Source organism: Sinohyriopsis cumingii, chromosome 1, assembly GCF_028554795.1.
Source record: "Sinohyriopsis cumingii isolate HCF-2022 chromosome 1, ASM2855479v2, whole genome shotgun sequence".
Lineage (NCBI taxonomy): Eukaryota > Metazoa > Mollusca > Bivalvia > Unionida > Unionidae > Sinohyriopsis > Sinohyriopsis cumingii.
The window spans coordinates 97,224,256-97,246,122 of record NC_142961.1 but is presented as its reverse complement, the minus strand read 5'-3'; the positions used below and the strand labels follow the sequence as shown (position 1 = coordinate 97,246,122).

Genomic DNA, 21,867 nt, shown 5'->3' with positions numbered 1-21,867 from the left:
TTCCACTACTTAATCAGATCTGATCTCCTTGTAGTGCTCCTAAAATCAATCAATCTCTCTCTCTCTCTCTCTCTCTATATATATATACATATATATATATATATATATACTGTACATATGTATTTTATGCCATTATGGCTAAAATAATTTATATAATGATTTTCCTCTATTAAAAGTTGATAAAGTGAATCAAACTTTAAGAATATTAGTTTTCATCAGTATATGTTTGGCTATCTGACCAACTGACTACCATATACTCTAAGCAAGCACCAGTGTTAAAGCATTCATCTATAAACTGAAACGCTGCCAATGAATAAAAAATTATTTTTGTTTATAGAGTAGAGGAGTTCACTTTACTCAAACTATTGCTACTGGATTTCAAGCAATAAAAATTGTGGATCAGAAAATTATTTCAGGTTTGAAGGGATTTTGGTTTATTTAAGGGATTTTGGTTTACAAAATTTTCAGTCCTGACAAGTTTCAATGTACTCACATTAAGAATTTTTTCTTTGGCTTCTTCTGTTAGGGCGATGTAGAAATTCTGTCCAAACCTAAAATCAAAGTCATACATCAACAGGAGTTCATCTGAGGGATAGTTCTGGAAAATTAAACATAACACGTGTTAGAAAATAAATTTCATTGGGTACAAGACACATTTCAAAGAAGCATGACATCATTTAATTCTAGCAAAAGTTTTGATCCACTTACAACAATGTATATAATCACTTATAAGACAAGTCCAACTGCAAACCACACAGACCCAGATCTGCCATTTATAATGTGCCAGCAGACCTGGGTCAGTGCAGTTTCTTAGGAGTAATCAGTAGAACAAACAGCATAGAACCAGATCTACAAACACATTATTCTAAACCAGATCAGGTTCTTTGTTGTTTGCAGTTTGACTTGTCTTATAGAATATGGATCATATTCTTTATCTTTACTAAGAGCAAACCCAATTTTTACAACCTGTTAGACAAATTTGTTTTAAGAGTTACTGAGTGCAAATAATCTTTATACAAAAGAAAAGGATTTTAAATGACATTATGATCTGAAAAATTTTTACTGTTTTTTTTTAATCTCCAGAAATCCTGTCAAAATAGACTTTTACTACTGGTCAAATACACACTGTCAAGTAATGTGTGAAAAATTTAAATCTATTCAGACCTACTTTTTGACAGTACTTGTATGATATTTCTACTGGGTCATTTTAAAGGAGTTTTTATTCATTCCAAAATTTTCTTTGTAGCATGGTGATTTGGAGATCCTGGGTTTTACCTAATTTTCTTTTTTATTAACCTCAAACCAGAAGTGCAGATTATTTAACATATTTGCTAATTTTGCCACATGAAATACTCTACCAAATGTCTTGGTTACCAAGTACAAAATAAAAGTTTATCACACTAAAGACCGAAGTTTCATTATATTATATATATATATATATATACAACTTATATGAGCATATCTTGGTGTGACAAAACATTTTGTGACTGCGGATGTTGTTCGTAAATATCAAAGAATTTAAAAATTCTAAGTTCTTAAAAGCACTCAATTAGAATCAATACTACAATAGACACCTTGTCTGCCAAGCTTGCCATTTATTTACTTATGTAAAAATTGTAACATCCCAGTTAACATAGGTAGTGGACAGATGGACACGATCAATGACACTAAAGAAATCTCCATGTTGAGTTTCCAGCAAAGAAGGCTCAACAACTATGTTCTGCATTAAATAGCTATTTCACTCATTATTCCTGAATATATCATATTGATATCATGAACACCCTTGCTCCAGGATCAGTGTGTCATCACAATGCCAGATAGAATGATATGGGTGCTATCTGATAAAAGAAAGATTTAGCTGTACTATTATGCAAAGTAATGCAGATGTTCTATTATCATTAAAACTTCTGCCAAAATAGCAGAATCTGAGACCAGATTATATGTTAAACAAAATCCGTCAGTTTTTCAACTAATATAAAACAACTTCTTTTATGAACCTAAGCATCTAGCTACAGCACAGTCTGTCTGAATCAGACATACTTGGACTAAAATGAAAGTAACATGAAAACTTGGTCTCCTACCCCAATTTCAGTTTAAGATGATAATAATCTCCTCCAGGTACAATGAGTTAAGCATAAACAATAGCCACAAGAAAATTTTTTTTTACAGAAAAAACAAAATTAAAACTGTGAGTCATCATATATTGTTGTGACATAAGTTATGACAAATCCTCCATGTATGTGACAGGTGACATATGTTATGACAACTCTTCCTTGTATGTGACAGATGACACAAGTTATGAGAAATCCTCCATGTATGTGACAGGTGACATAAGTAATTACAACTCTACCTTGTAGGTGACAGGTGACGTAAGTTATGACAACTCCTCCATGTATGTGACAGGTGACATAAGTTGTGACAAATTCTCCATGTATGTGACAGGTGACATAAGTTATGACAACATTTCTATGCTGCGATTAGTGACAATGTTATGGCAATGTCAATCATTATGTAACTGGTAACAAGTTATGAAAACTCTCCATGTATTTGACTAGGAAAAAACCCCTCTAATACACTAAGAATGTGATCGTGTAGCATGAATGCTGTACTACAGTACCCGAAAACCGATCCAAACACAAAACTTAGCTGGGCAGACATGGATGGAAGGATTAATGAGTTGAAAAGAGTAGCAGACACCACTGATACATTTGTGGTGGGGTATACATGTCTTAATATATTGCCAATGCCACAGTCACTAAAGATTCTGTTGATACCAAAAAAGTGATAACCTCTGTCATGCTATCAACCAATGCAGGCAAGATAAAAAGATTTTATTACAAGATGGTGACTTACAATGATTTGTTGTTTGAAGGGATGGAAGTCCGAGACACCTGCACGGTTATGCAGGTCATCCAGGATCTCCTGTTTCGTGATGATTTTCATTTGATTTTCCTGTGTCACATCCACATCAGCACGACAATGGAAGATCTCTTGAGTCTTGGAGGACAAAAATATTGGGATGCAACCTTCAGGAGGTTCTGTATAAATAGAAAACTTATTTGCTTTTATATATTCTCTCAGCTAGAATATTAATATAATCATTAAACACCATAGTGAGTTAGGCTCACAAGATGCCCCCTCTTGTCTTTTGCAGTACAAAACAGTCTTTTCAAAAACTGCTTAAAAAATCTGGGAAAGCAGGACAATGTGACCCAGATTTGTTGCATGTAACACATTCATCCTAAATTTCATGCACACTACACATTATTGACAAAATGTAAAATGAGACTGGATTTATAGGATGGGCTCATTCTTTTAAGAAAGGTTTTTAAGAAAGCAAATTTTTAGTAAATTGTGTTTCTCCGAGAAAACTTACCCGATCACATTAATGTTAGGGATATAAGCCTGCTACCTCTCGAATCCAGCCCTACTAAAAGACGAAAATTCATCTTTTCAGTCTATCTCATATAGACCAAAGGGCAATAACTCTTGCCCCTTACCTCCCCATGCCACCGCCAGGTGTCACTAGTTTTTTAAGCTGAGCGATATATATTATATGAGGATGCTTGCATAGCGGGGTGGTTGGGAGGGTTTTTAAGTAATGTGATCGGGTAAGTATTCTCGGAGAAACACAATTTACTAAAAATTTGCTTTCTCCTTCAAATACGTTCCCCGATCACATTAACGTTAGGAGAATAAGTAATAGGAGGAGGGAATGCTGAGCATCCTACCTCCACCCTGGGTACCTTCTAGGGAATGATGGCTGGATTCCCCATTTGAACGATAACCTGTTCTCCTAATTTCATCAGCATTACAGCCTAGGGTCCCGTGACATGTGACCCCTATATACAGTTAAGAAGATAATTACTGAAATCTTCTTACCTACGAAATTTCACTGGCAAATCCAGCGAAGCTGATAGGCTGTGCTGATTGTTTTAAATGGGTCTGGTGGTCATCTGGGCTGCCGACACCAGACCTACCAGATTCAAGGTTTGCCTCTGCGAAGCCAAATCTCTGAGATAAAAACTGGAGAAGGTTGACTCTGCATGCCAGCCAACAGTTTCTATTACATCTCGGATCGAAACACTGCATTCGAATGCCAGGCTTGCCGAGATTGCTCTAATCTCATGAGCCGTAATCATCATGAGGCGACTCTGATCTTGTGAGACCTCAGAGTACGCTGAGCGTATAACCCACTTCAGCCATGAAGCAAGGGCTTGAGGGGTGATATCCCCGTTTACCAGCTTTGATCAGAAGAAAGAGGCGCTTACGTGTGTCCCGACACGCCTCTGTTTGTTTTAAATAGTGCTTGAGTGCACGAACAGGATCTTGCATGGCTGCTGCTCTTGACTTACCTATGGAAAAGAGTGAACAAATGATGATTCTTTGATTGCCAATGGATGGTAACCTATTTTTGGCTACAAAGCCTGGTTGCGTCAGGAGGACCATCGAACCATCTGATCTGAACTGAAGAAAGTTCGGGTCACTGGAAAGGGCATGTAACTCGCTCACCCTGCATGCTGAAGCTAAGGCTATCAAGAAACATGTTTTGTATGATAGTAGCTTTAACGAAGTGTGGGCTAAAGGTTCAAATTTGTCTGAATTGAGCCATGTTAAAACCCAGGACAGATTCCATTTGGGAAACAGGGTGAGGGATTTTGGTCGATTGAAATCAAAATTGGCTAAAAGATCTGATAGATCTTTGTTATGCCCAATATCACATCTACCATGATGGCGGAATGTGTCTGATATCATGGAGCGGTAGCCTTTGATAGTAATTGGGGCCAACTGTTTCTCCTCGCAAAGCCAGAGAAAAAAGTCGGCCAGTTGAGGGATTGAGACACTCAAAGGGACGATGTTATTGATATGGCACCAGTCCCTGAAAACATGCCACTTTCCCTCGTAAGCCTTCAGAGTGGAGGGCCTTCTTGCTCCTGAGATTCTCTCCACAATCGAAGGTTTAAATTGTTTGTCTCGCAAGGCTGCCTGGACAAGAGCCAAGCGTGAAGACGACGACGGTCCGGGCAGGGGTGGAACACTTGTGACCGCGGTTGTTTGAGAAGATTTGGGCTGGTTGGAATCTTCCTGGGTAGATCTATCGCTAGATCGAGTAGATCGGTGACCCAGGACTTGTTCCATCTGAGAGGGGCAATCAGAATCATCCGACAGTTCTGACCCCTTAACCTCTGGATTATTTTCGGTACCAAAACCGTGGGAGGGTAGGCGAATGCCCACAACCCCTCCCAGCTGATTGACAGAGCGTCCACGGCCCAAGCCTCTGGGTCTGGAGCCGGAGAGACGAAGGTGGGCAACTTGCGATTCCATCTTGTCACAAAAAGATCAATCATCAGACGCCCCCAAAGTGTGCAAATCCGAAGAAAGACTGATTGATGGAGTGACCATTCCATGTGAATGACTTGACCTTTCCTTGATAGAGTGTCAGCCAAGACACTGAGTCTGCCGGGAATGTGTCTGATTTGTACACTGATGTGGAGGTTGTCGCACCAACATAGAATCTGCCAGATCAGAATGCACAGGTCTGGTGATTTGGTGCCCCCTTGTTTGAGGAGGTAAGTCACCACCACAGAGTTGTCTGACATAATGAGGACAGTTTTTCCTGAGAGTTGATCCTTCCAGAAATGAAAGGCATTGATGACAGCCCTCATTTCTAAAAGGTTGATGTGGAGAGGTCTCTCCCCTGGCTCCCACGTGCCGCTGACTGTAGCGAAGTCTGGCAACAGGTGGGCACCCCAACCGAAGGTACTGGCGTTGGTACATACCGTTATCTCCACTTGGGGCATCTCCAGAGGAATCCCCGTGGACAGCCAACTGGGGTTGTGCCACTGATGCAGGAACGATCGTATCTCGGGCATGATCATTATTTGATTGAGGGGACTTGAAAAGGGGCGCCATTGTGCCAGTAACATCATTTGTAAGGGACGCATAAAAAGACGGCCAAGCGGGATCAAGTCCACCGCCGCATTGAATAATCCGAGGAGTTGCAAGAATTCTCTCGCTGAAATCCATGTCCTGTTGGAAACGGACTCGACGAGTTCGACGATCCGGATCACACGAGCGCGAGGAAGCCGTACCAGATTCAGATCGGTGAGAAACTCCATACCCAGATGGACAAAATGCTGTGATGGACGGAGATCGGACTTTTTCCAGTTCACGAGAAAGCCTAGATGATCTAAAAGCGCTAAAAGATCGTTTCTGCCTTTGAGCAGAATAGAACTTACCATATGTTTCTGGAGGATGTTGTCCAAGTACACTGCCATCCCTGTAGATAAAGTCGAGCGGAACAGGGTGACGACGCAATCCATAACCTTGGTAAAAGCCCAAGGGCTGATGTTGAGGCCAAAGGGTAGGACCTGGAACTGATAAACCATGTCGCGGTAAGCGAATCGGAGAAATTTCCGTGACGCGGGGTGGATAGGGACGTGAAAATATGCTTTGGTCATATCTAGAATGACGGCATACTCGTCCCGCCGGATGGAAAGACGGATTAATCTCGCCGTTTCCATCTTGAATTTCGGTGGTAAAATGTATTGGTTGAGGCGACTCAGGTCGATGATCGGCCTCAACTTGCCGTTTGCCTTCTGGATAAGAAACAGCCTGGAATAAAACCCCGGCGATTGCGTTTTTTTCACAATCTCCACCGCCCGTTTTTCTATCAGCGACCGTATCTCCTGTTGTAGAAAGGTATCCTTCTCCCGATCGGACGGTACGTCCGTGAAGTGGGGAGAGGAGAACAGGGCAGGGGGTTGGATAAATGAAATCTTAAGTCCCTCCGAAATGACCTGGATCACCCAATCGTTCTGAGGAAAAAAGGTGGTCCAGTGGTCCTGAAATTGCAGCAGGCGGCCGCCCACAGGTAGGCTGTCCACGGGTGGTGGAGAGGGTATGTCAAGTTTTAGAGTTAGGAGGCCTGAAGATGGAGAAACTTTGTTTCTTACCGCCTCTGTATGGTTGCCTCCTAGTTTGATTAGACTGTTGTCTCCTGGCATTGGGTTGGGATCTATACTGCACATTTGATTGTAAGGATCCCTTGTCCCTGGTCCGCCAATCATCCCTCCGCTGTGGCAGGGCTGATTTTTTCTAAATGCCTGCGAGGGTTGGGCGGTGAGTTGGAGGGGCAGTTCCTGAGCTGCCTGCTTCCGAACTTCTTCAATTTTTCCTCCAAAGAATAAAGGCGACCCAAACGGAGTCATCCGTAAAGCCAGAGTATGATGGGGCTTGAGCAACGTGGACCGCAGACATGCGTCATGTCATATCAGGTCTAAGTTGGCAGAAGCAGTCAACGCATTAGCCATGGAATGGTGAGCTGTCCTGTTAATAACTCTAGCAATCCGGGCCGTCGCTTCCCAAGCGTGGTCATTGTCGGATTTTTCTGCGAGTCGGAAAAATGGCTAATGAAGCAAAGTCTAACATTGAAGACGTAGCGACTACGTTCCGGACTAGTTCTGACATGGCATGGAACACATTTTTGTCCACTTTGTAAAACAGTGGAGCGGACATGTGAACTGCTGCCATATTTTTGTCCAGGGCTGGAAGATCCGTACTGAAGGCGTCTGAATGAGTTTTGTACCAGTGACATGAGAACGTCGCTGGTACTTGGCTTTCTGAAAAGAACGCCTTAGCATTCCCCGGATCACCTATTCGTCCTGATAGACGATCACTGATCTCCTTAATTGTTTCCGACTGGGGAAGGAGCCGGAAGGACGGCGTCTCTTCCTCCCCGTCAAGATCTACAGACATCTTAACTTTGTAGTCTTGAGTGGCGGTAGGAGGTGGAGGGCATTCTGAAGTTGCCAACACCCTATAAATTTCTTCCACTGCTGCCTTGAAGCCAAACTCAGTCTGTTCCATGGTTGGATCTGTGTACGGCTGATTTGCAGGAGTTTCGTCACCCTAACTGTGTGCCGAGTCGTGTTCTGTAATAGCTTGCATTTCTGGATAAAGCATACCAGGTGGCATAGATGACGTGATTCCGTCATCCTTAACACTGTCACTAACTCTCCCTTGTGGATAAGCCATGAACATATGGATGGCCGGCCCTGCCGGCTGGTTTGTCCGGCTTGTGGTCGGTCTGAATGTTGGCGACGGTCCTGCTATCACCGGTACCGGCTGCTCCAATGGCCTGGCTGGACGGACAGATTTCTCACTAAAATCTCCGCCATAATATTGGTATGTTGCCGGCGGTACAGCTTGATGGACGGATTTATCACCAAAATCCCCGTAAGTCATGTTTGGTCGGACCGTTTTAGCAATAGGGTCCCCATGCTGGGACAGCCGGATGGCCGGTGACGTAGAGGTTGTATAAAGAAACGGATCCGATGGATCCGGTAAAAACCCCATGCGTCCTGACTTACAGGCCCGAAGGCCATGCTCGGACATGCAGGGAGGCTTACGCTCACTGGGCAGCCTGAAATTGGGGAACATTCCCCCAAAGAGTCAGAAAAAGCTGCAGAAGCGAGCGAGGGAAATAAGGGTAATATCTGGCCTGATGTCAATAGCTGTGTCGTCGTTTCCTGGACCAAATGATGCATCTGTTCAAAGTTGGACTGTTGTACCCTGTCAACATTATTTTCCTCCATTGCCGCTGATGTTACTGTGGCTGACGGTTGCAAACGACGAACTTTAGGTGGAGGGGAGGACCCCAACGTCCCCCACAAGGCTCGCAATGGAGGCTGTCTTCAGATGTATACCGAGGACATCAATGCTATCTTTCTTCGACTTATTCCGTCTATCCCTCCCTTTTGCTGCCTTCTGGACTACATCAGCCCACGTTTGCTCTGTCCAAGTATTACACACGCTGCATGGTATAGATGATGTACACTTGGTACATACAATACAAGAGTCATGGTTGTCTTCTTCTGCTTTTAACTTTTTGCATTTCATGCATTTGGTTGACATTTCTACTGAAACGACACAAGAAAAGAAAACAAAGCACAAATTATCAATTCAGCATGTTATTAATTCGGTAATACCACAACCGTTACTAACGGAGTAAGCGAAATTATTCAGTGTCGTGTTAACTCTTAATTGATAACACGAATTCCGCGATAGTGTGTGTAACATGGTCTTCAGTAAACGAAATCCGTAAGGGTGACTAAGTCACTCAATTTTGAAAAAAATTGTTAAAATAATGTATACAACCTGTAGAAGAATGATTGTCCAACACAATAAATCCAAATTTAACTTTGGATGGTCCAATTTAACGCCAAGATGGCTTGGATTGTTTGGAGGTATAATGTACGTGTTATCAGTACAAGCGAAGCTTAAAAACTAGTGACACCTGGCGGTGGCAAGGGGAGGTAAGGGGCAAGAGTTATTGCCCTTTGGTCTATATGAGATAGACCGAAAAGACGAATTTTCGTCTTTTAGTAGGGCTGGATTCGAGAGGTAGCAGGCTTATATCCCTAATGTTAATGTGATCGGGGAACGTATATGAAGAGAAATCCCAGAAATTAGGTCATACTGTCTAAGTTTTGGTTACAAAACTTCACCTAAAGATACACAGGAACTCATACAGTGTTCAGTTATTATAAAACATGTATCAGTCATAAAAAAATGTTCATCACAGTCAAAAAGTGATCATCACAATTGTTGTAAAACATGTATTTTGTTGATCCAATGGCATAAATACAGTGTTCATCAGTTGTTGTAAAATATAACCCAATGCCATAAACAATGTTCACCATTTGTTGTAAAACATGTATCTCGTTAACCCCCAGTCATAAATAGTGTTCACAATTTTGTTGTAAAACATGTATCTTGTTAACCCAAAGTCATAGTGTTCACGATTTGTTGTGAAACATATTTTTAGTTGATCCAATGTCCCAGTGTTGTAAATACAATATTCACCATTTGTTGCAAACATGTATCTGTTGACCCAATGTCACAGTGTTCATCAGTTGTTGTAAAGCATGTATCTTGATGATCCAATGGCATATAGTGTTCACCATTTGTTGTAAACCCTGTCATAAATGCAGTGTTCATCAGTTGTTGTAAAACATGTATTTTGATGATTCAATGGCATATATAGTTTTCACCATTTGTTGTAAACCCTATGTGATAAATACAATGTTCACCATTTGTTGTAAATCATGTATTTTGATGATCAGATGGCATATCAAGTGTTCACCATTTGTTGTAAATCCTATATCATAAATACAGTGTTCATCAGTTGTAAAGCATGTATCTTGATGATCAAAAAGCAGTGTTCATTAGTTGTTGCAAAACATATATTGTGCTGATCCAATGGCATATAGTGTTCACCATTTACTGTAAAACCTGTCATAAATACAGTGTTCATCAGTTGTAAAACATTTATCTTGTTGATCCAATGACATAAATACAGTGTTCATCAGTTGTTTGTATAACACATATCTTGTTGATCTGATGACATAAATACAGTGTTCATCAGTTGTTTGTATAACATGTATCTTGTTCATCCAACGACAAATAGTGTTCATCAGTTGTTTGTATAAAATGTATCTTGTTGATCCAATGGCATATATACAGTGTTCATCATTTGTTTGTACAACATGTATCTTGTTGATGCAATGACATGAATACAGTGTTCGTCAGTTGTGTAACATGTATCTTGTTGATCCAATGACATAAATACAGTGTTCTTCAGTTGTATAACATGCATCTTGTTGAATCAATGACATAGTGTTCATCAGTTGTTTGTATAACATGTATCTTGTTGATCCAATGACATAAATACAGTATTCTTCAGTTGTAGAACACGTATCTTGTTGAGGCAATGGCATAACTACAGTGTTCATCATTTGTTTGTGGCATCAGAATTCAGTTATTTTGCAGAACCATTTTTCTTCCTTAAGTCCCTCTAACCTTGACTTCTGAATCCCAAATGCTAGCAAACTACCAAGTTCAATTAAGACATGTGGAAGAGAAAGTATAACCACTAACAACAGGCATGGTTCTTATTGGATATTCAAACCACTGCAAAGACTGGTATGGTATATCTTATACAATTGAAGTTATTGTGTGGAAAGTTTTGTTCTTCAGTCACTGTGACCTTGAGTTTTGTTTGAATCCAAAAACTGCTAGGTTTCTACCTTGCCCCAGAGTTAAGTTACTTAAAATGTTTAGTAATACTAGATGGTGCAGAACTCAAGTTATTATACAGAAGTAAAATTGGAAATAATCAGATGTACATCACAACACCTTATGATATGCATATAAAAAAAACAAGTAGACAATATGACAATATATGTAGGTCTCTCACATCTACAATGTCATTGCTTAGCACAATTAGGGCTTTGCCAAAGATCTCCAGAATTATTTACTCCAATGATTATATATTTCCAGTGAATGATTACTGTTCCACTAAATGGTGAAATTGTACAATTCCTCACTATACGGAATACACAGACTTAAATTTCCTATAAAGAATTACAATTACCCCCAAATCTCACACTGAACAATTCAAAGGATCTCTGTAGTATTCACACAGACTTAAATTTCTTACAAAAATTTACAATCACCCCAAATCTCACACAGAACAATTCAAAGGAACTCTATAGTATTCAGGAACAAAAATGTAGACAACTTCCTGCTCACATCTGATCTACAATTAGGTTATATCCTTTAAGAAAATATACATGCAATATGTCAAACTGCCATATTAACAATTCATATTGAGAAATGTCTTCAAAACGGTTGGGTAGTTTTCTAATTTTTGCTTTCCTTGTGTCTAATATTTGAACATTTTCTTACACATATGCATACAAATGTCATGTACATATGTATATATAATATACAGTGTTTGAAAATGCTCTAAAATCCACACACCCAGACAGTTCTTATTCAACAAACTATTCAAATTATACCAGTTAACAACCTAAACTCAATCATGTGAATGGCTCTTTTCTGGAGCTTACTTAATGATCCTTCTAACAATAGTTGCAAGTAGTTACAAACTCTGACCAGTCTGCTTGTCTCAATCAGGTATTTATTATACTGAAAAGTGACAGAAGTGGCTGAATGAGCTTGACCAAAACTAATAGAAACAAACATCTGTTAAAAAGTATGGACTTTCAACAAACAAAGTCTATAATATTCTGAATAAAAAAAGTTTTTTTTTTATCAATGGATGACTTAACTAAATGCTTGAAATTTTTGCTTGCCATTTTAAGTTAGGCAAGTGAATTTTCATCCTCTAATATATATTAGAGGAATGGTGAGCAATTTCCTCTTTATGTAAACATAACCCTGATTCCCATGCCTTCCACCCCTACCCTGACCATGATGGATTCTACGGTACCAAAAAAAAAGAAATTTTCTCAAAATAAAGTAAACTGATTGGTCAACATACTGGTAATGACAATAAAATGTACCTTGTTTCAACTAATCCACTAAAAAAAGCAAAAGCAGCTGCACTGACAAAATTTTGCTGTACACTGCATCCAGCTGCAGGTTATAAAGGGCAATAACTCTTACAAATATCAAGAAAAAAAAAAAGAACTCCAACTTTTACCCTTCTGCTCATGCGTGAGCAAAATAATCAATAGAAAACGATGTTTCTAACACAACTAGGCATTAGGCTAATGGAAAATCTCTTGGAGGTTGATGTATTCGGATGTATTCAGAAATAGCCCCCAAAATGCATTTCCTATTTGCATTTCAGGAACAAATGACAAAAACCTCCCAGGGTTAATAAGTTAATATGTACATCTTCAAACAATGTCCATAATGCTGTCAGAATTTCAATGCAATCCATAAAAACTACAGGACACATTGTATCCACAAGATTCTGTCATACACTGCATTCAGCTGCAGGATATAAATGAAACCAAGTATGAGAGCAAAGAGATCTGTCGGTATGTGCATCTTTAAATGATGACCATAACATGTACACACTTTCAAGGCAGTTCAATCCTCCTGATTTCAAAAAAATTTATTTTTAGTAAGGTCTATGGAAGGGTGGTCACTTGTAAATACTTATTTTGAAAGTGAGGGGGAGAAAGACAGGGAACATGCATGACGATACTATGCCTTTATATGAATGATAATACAACATATATGTTAGTGGGTACGCAACAGGGTCACCTGTTATATATACATGGGCATTGATTTTCTCATCTTTACATTAAAGAGATACTTATCTGAAACAAAGATCATTTACTGCAAGCAAGGAATTACTGCTGATGATAACATTTTTGGGATGTCAATTTTTGGGGAAAAAACAATAAAAAAACACTTTCATTATGTATTCTACATTAAAAAATAAATATTTTAATATGTGGCAATAATGAAACACTGAAAAGATAGAAAAAGGAATTTTTGTGAGTTTGAGAGACACAGATGGAGGAGTGCTCTAGACCAACAAAGGGGAGACACCGAGGACACAGGGAAGGCATAAACACTCTGATGTGATATCTAGATGGAGTACTAAACAAGAAAACTTCAAAAATTCGAATTTAAAAAATGTCTTACTGCCATCATCCTCATTACCACCAGCAACAGGTGTCTCTGGTGGCTTGGGTTCCTCCTTTGCTTTACTTTTACCTGAATAAGAGGATGAAAAATAAGCAATAAAACACAATTAGTTGAAGGATACAATTCCTAATGTTACCATATTACATACATAAAAAGTCAACATGTACAGATTGTAGGAAATATCTTCTTTATATGTATTTCAAAATGATCTTGCAAAGTGTAAGAACCATGTTTCTATGAATATTTTTTCTATTTACTTACATTTTGGTGTGTTGAAATTAGTAGACACAAGCTAGACTTCAACACAATCATACCAGATGAACCGAGTGGCCACATAAGAAGGTTCTTTGCTCAGGCCCACCCCAAATTTTTATCATCCAAGGTCACAAAAATGTCAGCTGATCATGTGCAAGAATATAACAAGAATTCTTTGTGCAGCCATAAACAGATATTTGAAGGACAGTGGAAAAGAAATCAAGACTTTCAAAGACAAAGAATACAAAAATACTAATTCAATTGTTAAATGCAAAATTGAAATTTAATCTAAAATCAGGTATTTCAAGACCAACCCAGCACTATCAAGTAATTTCACTATCAGAATTAGGGAAAATCAATGTTTATTTGACCCTGTTGCCCTCTGATTCAGAATCTGGTATCTGCTGGCTATTCATTTTCTGACCAGAGGTATTGAATTTTACCTTTAACTGACCTCAACTTCCTTAAAATTAGAAAATGATAAATCCGGCATAGAGTACACTACTCTAACTCATGAAACAATTTAAAAAAACATCACCAAGCTGGTGTTGATGAGAAACAAGCACTTGTCCAGTGAAATCTGTTTAATTTTTCCTGAAGAAATCAGGGAAAAAAACCAAAGACCTTATTTATGCACTGCAGTAAAGAAGCACTGAGATCTGAATTCAATGACAAGTGGTATATTTGTTAACAGGGAAAACCAAAACAGTTCTCCTTATTAATGCCAGACATGCAAAAATGCAGATGTGCAAAAACTATACTGGTCATTCACTCTGTGCAACAGCAATTCAAGCTATGAGCAATGCCAGGATTGCTACCAGAATATTTTTGTATGTGACAGACTAAAAGCATGAGGAGTCTCTCAGAACACATAGTCACAAACCTAGCACTGAGAAAAACAACAACTCATTAGTTCAGTTTTGGAAAATATGGCTACTGGTGGTCAAGCTCTGTCTGTATCAGGCCCTAACACCAACCCCACTTTCACTTCAGATCAAAGTCAGCAACTGCTGATAAAATCTCCAATCTGAAGTTCAAACACTTTAATTGCACAGTCCTTCCAGAACTCCAAAACTCAACAATGCAACCAAACAAAATATATGGCCATCTTTGTGAGTAACTCTACCTTTAACAACTGCACATTTCATTTCAGATTAGAACATTGAAAGGGTCTTGTTAAGTATTAATGATGTTGCAAATGATATAAAATGTTATTCCTGTACACAATGAAATGTGCTGGAACCATGGGTAACCATTGCCTAACACGTATAAACATAATCGTGGCAGTCGTCAATTTGTTGTGATTCTGTACAGGTTAGGTATTATGGGGCAATGTGAAGTGGTTAATGAAAAGAAAGTATGTGCTACTTAAATCTGAATGCATTGTTGATGCAATACATTGATTTGATGATAGAAAGGGCAAATATTGGAATTATAGGGAATAAATGATCATTTTAACTGATGTGTATATTTTACCTAATCACTCACAATGTTAACATAAAGTCCTTCTGGCTTCATTTACTTTGTGAACAATTAGGTAAAATTTATACATTGATAAATACCCATCCATGATCTTTTAAACCTATTTAAACCTATATTAAGAAAACTGCCAATGGTCATATAGCCCAATTATAAAGCATGATGTAAAAGTCAAAGCAACTTAACTTTGCTGATGGCTGTAGTACAGTGTGACCTCCTAAAACACGGCAGTTGGGAGCCATAGAACCCGACTGTGTTATAGACCGAACCGTGTTATAAGCAACCAGGTCAGTTAGCTGATGAAAATGATGCATGTATGCCAAGTTGGTAAAAGTTAGTTAGCGTTTTAAGCCGCTGTTGGTAGCATTCATAAGCATAAACTTTTTTACTGCAAAAATGAAACTTTCACGGCACAGTTAACATGTTCTAGTCACACTGGAAAATGCAAAAATCCATCAGATTCCATTACTTTTATTTAAGTTTGGTACTGACTTCCTTTAAAGAAAAGTTATTTGTTTTTATTGAAGATTGTAGTCACCTTTTTTTGATGAAGGGTGCATGCGTTATTGAAGTCACCACTAAGGACAGCTTTGGAGAACCAAACAAATGCCCATTTCATACTGTGGCAGCAACATCAAATAATTGTATTGCATGATTGAGACGTTTTTTCCCCCTCGATTTGGTCAGTATATTTTGATATAAACAAACGATGCTTCAAGGGTAATCTGTTTCCTTTGACATTTCAGCAAACTATTTTATTTGGGTACATTTTTAAAAAGGAACTGGCCATCATTTAGTCTATTCTAGTGACTGTTCCTCCCTGTCTATTGAATAAACCAATAAAGTAAGATTTATTTTTTTAAAAATTATTGTTATTTACATTCGTGGTAGCAGCATTATGCTGCCTTCCACACGTCAGAAATTTAACAAAGGGGTGTTCTGAAGGATTTAATTCTGACTGAAAAGAAGAGGAATTTTAATTACCATCCACATACAAATGTCAGTCTTTGTAAAAAAATATTAATTACTAGCGAGTGGCCGAAAATACGATGAAAGATAGATTACAAGATAATGCCTCGTCCAGTTACCAGAAATGCCAACAACAAAAAAGCAGATATCTCACAACATACAGTACTCATGCTAGATGTCAAGATAAGCGGATTATGATATAACAATGCACTGTGATGGTTTGTCAATATGGACAAAGAATTTGTTTATGTAACAATAGATAAATTTCAGTGCACTTTATATCCAGTTTGCGGCTTCCTTTCACGGGGCCTCTGAATTCCTCCACTCCACACCAATGGTTGTATATACAAGTTTAAACAGCCAATAAAGTCACCAATAAAAAATAAAAAAATCGCCAGATGGTATATTTTTCTGCCAATAAGGAAAAAAAAAAACAAGTTTGCGACATTGGCAAAGCTCTAAACGATCCCATAATAGACTTCTTACACGTTATTTTGCATACTTTAAGAAGAAAAAAACACTAGTGTACAAGAAAATACATATAAAATTGCAGGAGCCACACCAAGATCGTCTTGTATCATTCATTCATCTTCCCTAAAATGATAAACAACTTTTAGCGTTTTATTTTTCGTAGTTTTATTAAAGTTTTTTTTCATGTGCAAGAAAAATACTAGTATATAAAATTTCAGGAGCCATACCAAAACTATGTTATATCCGAATTCGTGATATAACAGAGCATGCTATAGCAGGGTCACACTGTACTTATCATGAAAAAACTTCATACAACTAATGTAACTTTACAAGCAATGGCATCTGAGAAATGTCCCAAGTGCCAACCCTAAATTTAGAGTGTTGATTCCAGATGGACAAATAGACAGATGTACTTCAGGACAGACATCATCAAACCATAAGCAGAGATTGCAATGCAACATGGCCAAGAATGAAACCCTTATTATAAAACAGATTTATTGATTTTCAGCTGTAACTTGAAATACACCCATATGACAAGGATGTGTTCAAAATAAATTGAAACTGAAGGATACAATTCTAACTCAAACAAGGAGCCTTAACTCCATTACATTTTGTTTGAAAATAGTTGAAATCAAACTTGTGCTAAATTTGGATTGAATCTCAAAAGTCATAGAAAAGCTATCAAGCAGAAATGAAAACATGATGGACATGGATAAAGCTTTATGTCCCCCTTCCACAGATATGGGTGGTGGTGTGGGGGAAACACAAAATTCTATAATTTATCCTGAATCTGATCTCAAGTGCTAATCTGAAAAAAGATATTAACTAAGACCTCTTCAATTATGCACGCTGAATTGCCACAAAGTAAGCTTTTCGATGATCTATTTTAACTTTCTCTTTCTGATTGGTCAATCAAAATTATACTGTGTCTATATTTTTTACCTATGTACAACACAGGGATCACACTGGGCTTCACCAATGTCACAAATTGCGATTTTTTCCTTATTGGCGACAAAATATACCATTTGGCAATCTTTTTGGCAACAACATTTTTGGCTGTTAAAAATTATATACAGACTTGGGTTTGGAGTTGAGAAATTCAGTGGCAGCATTACAGGAAGCTGCATAAAACTGCACTGGAATCTACTGTTACATAAACAAATCCTTTCTTCATATTGACCAACCACCCTAACATGGCACTGTTACATCATAATCCACTTATGATGATGTCTGACCACGTGCTGTAATATAACCTAAATAGTCATGCTACCTGACTAACTACAACCAACCACCTCTGAAACTGGGAACGGGAATGACTACAATCTACCAGAAAAATGTACCAGAAACAATAGTGTTACTAAACTTTCAGTCCAGTTGTCTTCATTTAATAGAAATGTCCATTTTGTTTTTGCTCTGTGTAAATCATAGTCAGTGAGGACAGGTCATCTCTTAAAAATTTCACCTGTATGTGAAATTTCAATTTATTTTCATCCCCCATACCTTATCTAAACACTTGCTTATGTGGACATTACTTTGGTCCCAGGATGTTGAGATAAACGGTTAGTACTGTATTATGAAAATGGCAACATTTTGCGAACACTGGCAACAAAATATTGAGGTTTGAAGTTTTTTTGCCGACAACTTTTCTAAAGCCAGCACCATCCCTGACAACATACTCCAAACTGAACATTTTAGACCCATATCAACAAGTGCACAATGTGCTGGCAGATCAGGTCTCAGACTTGCAAATTTTTGTACTTAAAATTTAAAAATAATCATTGAAATGTTGGAGTATTTAACTTCTTGGAAAGTTAATATTAATATTTTTACATTGATAAGAATCAAAACAATTCAAAATTAGATACTACCCAAACATTCATTCAACATATGACAACATTCCATACAAATATAAACAAATGAAGAAAAAATATGAAAAAACTTAACTCAAATTGTCTATAACTGTAACCTTAATCAAAAGGGCAAGTATGTGTGTTGCAAAATTAATTATCTTAGCTTCCTAATGGTTTATCCCAATTATGAAGGAAATCCATCAAGGGGCATTGTTTCCTGGACAGCCAACATATCAAAAGCTGTGAGCAGTTTTTTTCACTCATCCAGTAACCAACCCTTAGGAGCTTGCTTTGGGGCAGGACTACTTTTTGCTGGTGTAGCTCTTCCCCCCTTTCCACTGCTAGGCTGTCCAGTGCCACTTTTGCCACTGCTCTTCCTGGAACCTGCTGGACTTCTTTTGGGTGTTCCTTGTCTGGGAGTTCCTAATTTCTGAGCTGTATCCTTTCAAGAAAAGAAAATACTGATAGTAATTAAATAATCTACTGAAAAGCATCTTACTCTGCCATATCAATGAATTTAATGTACTACAGTCAAACATGGCTTAATGGACACTTTTTATACCATAGACACCTGCTCTTAAGAGATGACATTTACAAATTGATGCTATCAAGTTAATGTAAATATTAATGTTCTCTATGTAATGGTCTAGCTATATGAGACCACTTACTAACTAACCTACTGGACCAGATTGTTCAGTCCAATGGTATGTGCTCCTGGATTTGAGACATGTAAATGAGGTTCAGAACTGCACATCAACAATAAGACTCCCCCCTTCCATTACATCTACAAATTGAACAAAACATGTATACGTAATGGTAAAATTTTTGGCAACCCCACAATATTGTAATATAATTAAACCACTACAAACAGGAAATGTTGATACTATTGTGATATCAAGACCCTACATGTGATGCAGTACCACAGCTGTCTTCACAATTAATATTTCAAGCGAACTTCCAAAATGCACTGGCCCAATCTAAATTTCAATGGCCCACATAACTATCAAATTATTATGCTTACTGTAATACTTTCTCATAATAACCTTAGACTAACATTTACCAAATATATATTGTGTTAAAAATGAGAGAAGCATTGTATTTTTTCTTATTTATTCCCTCTTAAAATAATATATCACAGAATTAATAAGTTCTTATGACATCTCCTTTTCATAATCAATATCTTCTATACTTTCAGAATTACAACCATCTAACTTAATTCCTAATAGAGCTTAAAGCTCATATAACATTTGTCAGGGTATGTTCAATTCTGAATTGCTTAACCAGCTTGCTACATTCTGCTTTCTTTGACCTGAATAAACACTGACCTGCTGCACTATTCACTACTGTTTTAGATGCAGCTTTTAAAAGAGAAGTCATTCTGTATGCATTTTAGAAGTGTGGTGAGTTTTGAAGATAACGTAAGATGACATCTCAAAGCATATAATTAGGATAGTTAGGAGCTTGATAGTTCAACACCATCCATCTGCTATGTAAGGTCCTGAATGCTCCATACCTAATAAAGTATGTCAAATGCTGTCTAAACGTGACAGTCAATCTGATACATCCAATAAGGATGTCAAATGCTGTCTAAACCTGACTGTCAATCTGATACATCCAATAAGGATGTCAAATGCTGTCTAAACCTGACAGTCAATCTGATACATCCAATAAGGATGTCAAATGCTGTCTAAACCTGACTGTCAATCTGATACATCCAATAAGGATGTCAAATGCTGTCTAAACCTGACAGTCAATCTGATACATCCAATAAGGATGTCAAATGCTGTCTAAACCTGACAGTCAATCTGATACATCCAATAAGGATGGTACTAATTAATCTTTGCAGCACAAATATCCAGATCAATACTTAAAATTCAAAATGAAAAAAAAAACTGCTTCAATGTAAACAACTGACCTATACATGCTTCACTGCACATTTAAAATATTTTTCAAACTCTACCTTTTTGTGCCAAAATGTAAGAAAATATTTAATGTGAACATCCCACCACTCCATTTACTACAAAAGGATGCTAGATTATTCCAGTTAGAAAATAATACCATACTATAATTTCCAGTCTGATATGTTTTAATTTACCTCACCTACAGATGTTAACATAATAAACAGAGAGAGGTATAATATAAACACTATTATTTCAGTTACATACTTAGCAGTTCCCATACAACCAAAGGACATTAAATTTTTGCACAATATGTTTGCTTCTCATAGATTCTGGACTTTATTTTTCACTTGCATATTAATAATTATATGCATTTATTTCAATATTTCTTGGCTAGGTTGAACTTTGAGTAAAGAAATGTTTCTGACCCAAGTAAAAATACATGACCCTGGGTTTTGGACATACTATTATTTTAAAAACTACATTTAATTATAAAATTCATTAATATTTTTACACAGTTTTGTAAAATGTTTTATGGAGAAATAAAAGGCATGTGAGCATTTGAGGGCATAAATGGTGGTTTCAATATCACAAATTGAGTTTTACTGGTAATGGGTTATTGTAACAGAAGGACCCCATGTAGCCGAGCTGATGAAGGCATTCACCGTTAGTGACTACTCACATCTCACCTCTGTCCACATGGGGTTGAGTCTAGGCTTGGCCAATGTGGGTATGTGTGAGAAAGCTTGCCACTAGCTTCCCATGGGTCAGTGGTTCTCCATCCACAATATGCAGCCAATCATGTGCTGTAAAATGGTGTTACACCCACACAAACAAAACCAAAGAAACAGAAAAATCACCATAACAGTCCTCAAGATAAGTATCCCTTAATTTGGAATCAATTATTGTGTTATAAAATAAGAATACCTCTTTTAGTAACATCAGATTAAAATGGTTTAGAAACAGATTGTAATGTTACTTCTGATTGATATAGCAAGCACATTCATCAGTTGTCCTTATTTCATATCATAGAAATCTTTACTTACAGATGGTCAATGCAAAAAAGTGTTCTAAAGTAAGATCATGATTAGACAAATTAGTGTACTCACCATGTACATACTTATCCTTGTAATTATGTCAACTCATATTCTTACAATAATGTCATTTCCATGTCAAATTTTTCAGCCCTAAAATGTTACAGATAGCATAACTGGAAATCAAAATACAGAATTAAACATAAACAACTCAATAGTTTTACTCCACTAATGTCAAAGATAAAACCCCAGTGATGCTTTAACAGTATATAACCTCTGGCTTCCAATAAGTTACCTCTCATTAACTGTTATCTTTTATATCCAATCACTTCCTGGTTTTCCCTTGTCATTTTTCTGAAAATTCATTTAAATTTCACGGTTTCAATTTCTGTTGTCATGCAAAATATATTTTAGTCAGGAAAAAAGGTCCTAATGTCT

The 21,867-nt window shown here is 37.6% G+C and overlaps 1 protein-coding gene across 10 annotated transcripts in view; it reads right to left on the bottom strand.

The window, feature by feature from the left end:
- LOC149807401 (dynein axonemal intermediate chain 3-like) overlaps positions 1 to 21,867 on the bottom strand; it is a 135,589-nt gene that overhangs the window by 63,769 nt on the left and 49,953 nt on the right. For all 10 annotated transcript variants that reach the window (XM_089966322.1, XM_089966335.1, XM_089966308.1 and 7 more), the window contains exons 3-6: positions 18,774 to 18,939; positions 13,471 to 13,542; positions 2,854 to 3,038; positions 494 to 598 (exon numbers count right to left, since the gene is read on the bottom strand). In XM_089966322.1, coding sequence (XP_089822448.1) covers positions 494 to 598; positions 2,854 to 3,038; positions 13,471 to 13,542; positions 18,774 to 18,939 — 528 coding nt within the window. The remainder of the gene's footprint in view (positions 1 to 493; positions 599 to 2,853; positions 3,039 to 13,470; positions 13,543 to 18,773; positions 18,940 to 21,867) is intronic.